The 5,804-nt window shown below is 65.7% G+C and overlaps 2 protein-coding genes across 9 annotated transcripts in view; one reads left to right on the top strand and one right to left on the bottom strand.

Moving 5' to 3' along the window:
* The window catches only part of LRRC26 (leucine rich repeat containing 26), a 2,001-nt gene extending 1,084 nt beyond the window's left edge, over positions 1-917 (top strand). Inside the window, exons 3-4 of the mRNA XM_006900660.1 lie at positions 165-774; positions 875-917. Coding sequence (XP_006900722.1) covers positions 165-774; positions 875-917 — 653 coding nt within the window. The remainder of the gene's footprint in view (positions 1-164; positions 775-874) is intronic.
* Positions 644-5,804, bottom strand: part of GRIN1 (glutamate receptor, ionotropic, N-methyl D-aspartate 1) — a 26,458-nt gene continuing 21,297 nt past the window's right edge. For 2 of the 8 annotated variants that reach the window (XM_006900595.1, XM_006900597.1), the window contains 5 exons: positions 5,285-5,446; positions 4,894-5,003; positions 4,669-4,814; positions 3,289-3,399; positions 644-1,024 (listed from right to left, as the gene is read on the bottom strand). In XM_006900595.1, the coding sequence (XP_006900657.1) occupies positions 956-1,024; positions 3,289-3,399; positions 4,669-4,814; positions 4,894-5,003; positions 5,285-5,446 (598 nt within the window). In that variant the 3' untranslated portion in view covers positions 644-955. Of the gene's footprint in view, positions 1,393-3,288; positions 3,400-4,668; positions 4,815-4,893; positions 5,004-5,284; positions 5,447-5,804 lie in introns of all 8 variants that reach the window. The other 6 variants (XM_006900599.1, XM_006900601.1, XM_006900596.1 and 3 more) reach the window with 5 other exon arrangements.

Raw genomic sequence — 5,804 nt, 5'->3', positions numbered from 1 at the left:
CAGGAGACCGCAGGACGCGGAGCCCGCCACCAGGGACGTGGACGCGGGAGCCCCTCCGCCCAAGCCTGAGCGGGTCACCGGGAGCCAGGGCACTCCCACCCTGCACGACCATCCATTGGCGGAGCTCTAGAACACCCTCATCCCTCCCCACATACTCCCTGCAGGCGTCAACAAGGGGCACAGACAGAAATCTGGTGACATTCCTTTAGGCAACACCACTGCGCACGCGGGTCACGGCCCAGGGGGCAGACAGGGTCAGCGGCTGCGCTCGGGGGAAGCCGCGGCCAAGACGCGGGAGGGCTGGGCCCGCACAGGGAGGTGGGCGGGTCACACACCCGAGCGAGGGGCCTGTGGCCGGGCAGGGCCGAGGGGCGGGGCCAGGAGAGCTGGCTGTCCTGGGCTGTGGCGGGGGCTAGGCCTTCTGGAGTCCGAAGATGAGAACCGGCGCCGAGAGGAGCCTGAGAGTGCCCTCCGGCTGCGGCTGGCCAGGAATCCAGACAGAGAGGACAAAGACGGGGAGGGACAGGGCGAGCCGGCGGGGGCACGGGGCGAAGGGGTGGGAGTCGGGTGCAGCAAGAAGGGAGGGGCGCAGGCGCTGGAGGACCGGGTGGCCCAGCCAGCGGGGTGGTGGGTCCGGCTGTGGCTCCACTCCAGCCTCTGTACCCAGTGTCAGCGGGGCCCCTCTCCCGCGCTTGAGCCCCGGGCCTTGCCTCTGCGGAGCGCCCTGCGGCCCTGCCCAGCCGGCTCAGCCACAGGCCCTTGCTCGCCGCTCGGGTCCGCTCGGTCCAGCAGGGGCCAGCCTGCCAGGGGCCAGGCGGACAGATGGACGGGAGGCCGGGGCGGCAGTCTCTGGGGGCGGGTGGGCTTCCCTCAGGCCTTCCCGAGCAGCAGGGCCACCAGTGTCCTTGGCGGGCTAACTGGGTGGGCTGGCGGGCGGGCGGGCGGCTCCGGGGCCTCACACCACGGTGCTGACCGAGGGATCTGAGAGGTTGAGCGGCCCCGTGATACCAGTGGGATGGTACTGCTGTAAAATAGAAATACACAGACAAGGCGGCCGGTTAGCCCAAGGCTCGAGGGCACTCGTGGGGCCAGGACGGGGACTGACCAGCCGGCTGACCGGCAGGTGGGTGGGTGGGCGCGGCCTGGGGGAGGCTGGGGGTGCTCCTCCCCCTGACCCCATCGTGCTCCGGGGACTGTGCGTGGGCCGGGCCGCTGTCCCGTCCGTCTGTCTGTCTGTCTGCGGGGGAGGGGGCAGAGGAGGGCAGGCAGGGCGTCTCAGCTCTCCCTATGCCGGGCACACATCTGCAGCTGGCCCTCCTCCCTCTCAATAGCGCGTCGCGGCAGCACTGTGTCTTTTTGGTTTTGCAAAGCGACGCGTCCACCCCCGGTGCTCTATAAATAAGAACCAACAATCAATACTGCTGGCCCCGCCGGCCGCCAGGGACCCCAGCCAGCCCTGAGTGCCCAGTGCCACCCAGGCCCAGACCAGCCTCAGGACGGGGCCCGAGGGTCTCAGCAGCCGGACCGAGCCCCCGCCCACCCAGTCCCCCACCCAGCCGCCCTTGAGCAGCCGCCCAGCCCCAGAGGCAGGGTGGGGGCTGGGCTGCTTGCCCCGCCCAGCCCCCCAGCTGGCAGTGCCCCCAGTCACCCTGCAGGCACCGCCCAGATGTCACATGGTGCCAGGCTGGCCCTGGAGGACGGGTCCCTGGTGCCCAGGGGGGCTCGGGTGGGAGTCCTGGAAGTGAGGCCCAGAGGGGCACAGTGAGGGTCCCTGAGCTGTCTGTGGGCTTTTGAGGAGGCTCTGTCTGCTCTGGCAGGCCCCGGGCCTCAAGCAATGTCACCTGAGAGCTGCCCATTGCTTACAAGTCACTCTGTGCCCCCTTTAGCCACTGCCCCAAAGCTCTGCTGCTCTGATGTGCTGGGGATCCATCGGCCTCATTCCTCAGCTCTTCCCACGCTTGGCCTTTGTCATTCCCAGAAGCAGAGGCCTGCCCACTCTCTTCTATGCCCAGCTATGGCTGTCTCAGCCTGTGCTGACCCCACTTGCTCCTGGAGGCTCCTGCTTCCAGGCCCATGGGCCCTCACACTGTGCCCATCCCCTCCCCATGCTACCCTCAGGCGTTACAAGTTCCTCTTGGGACAGCCTAGTGGATTTCTGCAAGGGACCCTCTCTGGTGCACTGGGTGGCCCCAGAGTCCAGCTCTGGGTCAGGGGAGGTGGGGGTGACAGTAGCCCAGACCATAGACTGCTACTGGACTTGGCTCTACACTGGCTTCCTGGGGGGTTCCTTCCCACATGCCAGTGGTGGTGGTGGGGCCTGGGAAGGCTGCTTCCCCTTGGGGGTTGCCTGATCTGAGTGTGGGTGAGGGGCAGTGAGAAATTGCTCTGAGTCAAGGGGCGGAGCTCAGGCTCCAAGGTCATAGGCTGGGCTCTGGTGGGGACCGGTGGGCATGGCTGGTTAGAAGATGAGCACTGGTTTCCTCCTGAAGGCCCCCCCCCGCCTCCTGGGCCACTCTCTGGATCTCCCTGTGCCCCTGGGCGCTCAGACCCTCTGGGATTGCTGCTATTCTTGTGGGGCCCTGCTCAGCCTGTTCCCACCCTGTCCCTCCCTGATAGCCCTCTTTGGCTGGGGCTGGTCTCAACTCCAGGCCCCAGCCATCCACCCAGAGGGACCCAGGCCCGGCCCCCAGCCCCCGGCCCACACAGAGACCACATGGAAGATGCAACACGCATGGCTCTGGTGAGACAGGTGACACAGTTGTCGGGGGCAGGGCCAGTGGCCAGACAGACGGACGGGATGGACGTCACAGCCACCCCCTCCTGGACGTCGCAGGGAGGGTGGCAGCTCCCCTAGGAGAAGCTGGAGATCAGGGCCGGGACGGCGCACCTCCCGGCAGGCGAGGAACCAAGAGCAGCCCTGGCCTCTGGGGCTGGTGTGGCCGCGAGGCAGCGGACTGGCTGACTGACTGACAACATGACACAGCTCCAGATGGCGTGTGGTGGTCATGGCACGGTGCGGGGCGGGCAGACCAGGGCAGAGAGACACATGGGGGAGACAGGACCAAGGGCTCAGAGCGGAAGTAGCCAGAGAATGGCCAGAGTACGGGGAGAGAGGGGGCAAAGGGAGATAGAGGGAGAGCCGCCCTGTGGTGGGCGAGGGGCCGGCTCGAGAGAGATGGGCAGCAGCGGGTGGGGTGACGAGGGGGAGCAGGCCTGACGCAGGGGGGACGGAGACACGGGGGCGTGGGCGAGAAGAGTCGGAGACGTGTGACCAGGGTGCCCCCTTACCGTGTCTTTGGAGGACCTACGTCTCTTGAAGCTGGAAGCCAGCGTGGAGGTGATAGCCCTAAATGTGGCTTTCTTTTTAGGGTCGGGCTCTGCTCTACCACTCTTTCTATCCTAAAATGAATATGTATAAGTGATTAGATGGCTAGGGGGGCGGCCACCCCTGCCCTCGCCTGCTCCGGGGGCTGCTGCCCAGCCTGGCCGGCCGCTCGGGCCCTCACTCCTGCCTGCCTCCCTGTGTGTGCTGGGCTGCTGGGCTGCTGGCCAGGCCCATGTGGGCGGCCTTGTCTCCTCCTGGTCTCTGCCTGGCCTTCCTCATGGTGGGGCTGGGCTTGAAGTCCTGGCTGTCTCTCTTCTTGGGAGGTCTACCTCATGGCCTGGCTCCTGGGCAGCCCTGGCTCTCAGGTGTCCCCAGTAGAGAGTGGTGCTGGGCTGGCACCCTCCAAGGACTGGAGGCGGCTCCCTGCCATTCTGCACAGAGGTTGCTGACCCCAGAGGGGGTGCACACCAAGAGACAGGAGGGGGTGAAGGCAGTTGGTGAGACAGAATTGGAAGTGGACAGAGGCAGCTCCTGGGACTCTGGCTGTGGCTCCGGTGGCCCTCATGCCCACCTGTGAGTAGCAGGGACCAGGTCCCTAAGGACCTGTGGGCCAAGAGCAAGAATGGGCAGAAGAGAGGCATGGGGGGCTCCAGCACCCAACCCCCCTGGCCCTCACTGTGGCCACAGCAATGTCACAGGTTGGGGACACCAAGGGTCCAGTCCAGGACCCAGCTCCGGGAAGGTTCCGGAGAAAGAGAAGCAGTGGACTGAGCCAGATGTGACTGTGGGGACACTGTTGACCCTGGCCAAGTGGCCAGCTCCGGCCAACTCCACAGGGGGCCAATTCCCATGGACATGGGCAGGGACACTGGACTCAGTGGCCCATATTGGCTGGTGTCACAGAGCACAATGACAGCAAAGGGAAGGGGCCCCAGAGGGTGTCGAAGGGCGAGGGCATTGGAGGGAACCATCAAGTGCTCGCTGAACACACGTGGGCCCCTGTCTGACTCGGCCTCAGTTAACCTCCCTACAGAATGGGCGCCAGGGGGCGACTTTGAAGACCAAGGGTCCGGTGGCAGCGTGCACAAGGCTTGCAGCCTCCCAAGTCCTGTGTTGGAGAGGGCAGCCACGTCCAGGCAGCCCTCCCTCCAGCACTTCTGGAGCCCCGGGAGCACTCACCGCTGCCCTCCGGCCCTGGTCCAACTCCAGTCCTGCCCACGTAGGCCCGTGAGCCTGCAGGCTTCTCGCCTGGGGCAGGGCCAGTGCCACAGCCTGCGGGCTTGGAGGAGGGCCGGGCCGGGCGGGGCCGCGGGCACCAGGCCTCAGAGGGCGGCCTGTCCTACCTGCAGGTTCTTCCTCCACACGTTCACCGCGGCAAAGGCCAGCTGCATCTGCTTCCGGCGGGCGTCTTTATGCCGTTTGTATGCAATTTCGATGAAGATTAGGAAAATGCCTGCCACGATGCCCCCGGCCACCAGCATGAAGACCCCTGTGCAGCCAAAGCAAAGTCTCAGCGCCCCCAGCCCCATCCTCGGTGTCAGAGGCGGCCGTGAGGGCGGGCAGCTCACCGGCCATGTTCTCGAAGGTGAGAGTCGCAGGGGCGTTGCTCCGAGAGTCACACTCTTGATACCGCACCCAAGTCTTATCTAAGTCTTCCATGAAGCCATTCTCGTGGGACCTGGGAAGCAGGGGGTGTGAGCGGGAGTGGGGGACAGTGACACATGGGGGTGCTGTGGTGGGGCCGGTGATGGCAGGACAGTGGTGGGAAGAACTGTGCTTCTGGGGGGCTGCTTGGAGTGGACAAGACTGCAGGGGGTGGGGAGCTGGGGAGGAGGGGAGACAGGGAAGCAGAGTGGGGCAGCCAAGGAAGGGCCAAGTCCGAGGTGAGAAGAGGTGAGTGTGGCCGCAGTCTGTGCTGAGGCCTGGGAGGCAGGAGCCGGGGCTCGCAGGCCGACTCACTTGAGGATGGACAGCGAGACGTTCTGCTTCCAGGGGCTGTCCTTACGCATGCCGATGCCGAAGCCCGAGCGGAAGAAGAGCTCTCCTGTGGTCACCAGGTCGCACTTCTGAGAGGCCTCGAACTCCAGCACAGCAGAGTCCCAGATGAAAGCGTGCAGCTTGCTGCAGTCAGGGCGGGAGTGAGGGCGTAGCCTTCTCGCACCCCTCTTCTCCTTGTCCCGCATGGCTTTGCCCTCCTTGACCTCTGGCCTGCGTGGATCCTTCAGCCTGGACACTGTCTAGGTCACGTTTGTTGGGCAAACGCTCTTCCTGGCTCATGGCCAGATAGCCGCGCCCCTCACTAATCCCTCTCACCCCTTGGTCTGACACAGCCTACCCACATGCCCTCCCCCTCAAGGCCTCACTCCATCCCCCAAGACTGCGGCCTTCACTTGCACAGCGCCCCCTCCACTGTCTCGGCCACCTGCATGTCACACCCTCAAGGCCCCACCTCTCACCTCTTCCCTACCTGGCCCTGCCC

This window comes from Elephantulus edwardii, unplaced genomic scaffold, assembly GCF_000299155.1.
Source record: "Elephantulus edwardii isolate Elephantulus edwardi_28Jun2011 unplaced genomic scaffold, EleEdw1.0 scaffold00289, whole genome shotgun sequence".
In the NCBI taxonomy this organism is placed as follows: domain Eukaryota; kingdom Metazoa; phylum Chordata; class Mammalia; order Macroscelidea; family Macroscelididae; genus Elephantulus; species Elephantulus edwardii.
The sequence above is the reverse complement of the archived record's forward strand: the minus strand, read 5'-3'. Positions and strand labels throughout refer to the sequence as shown.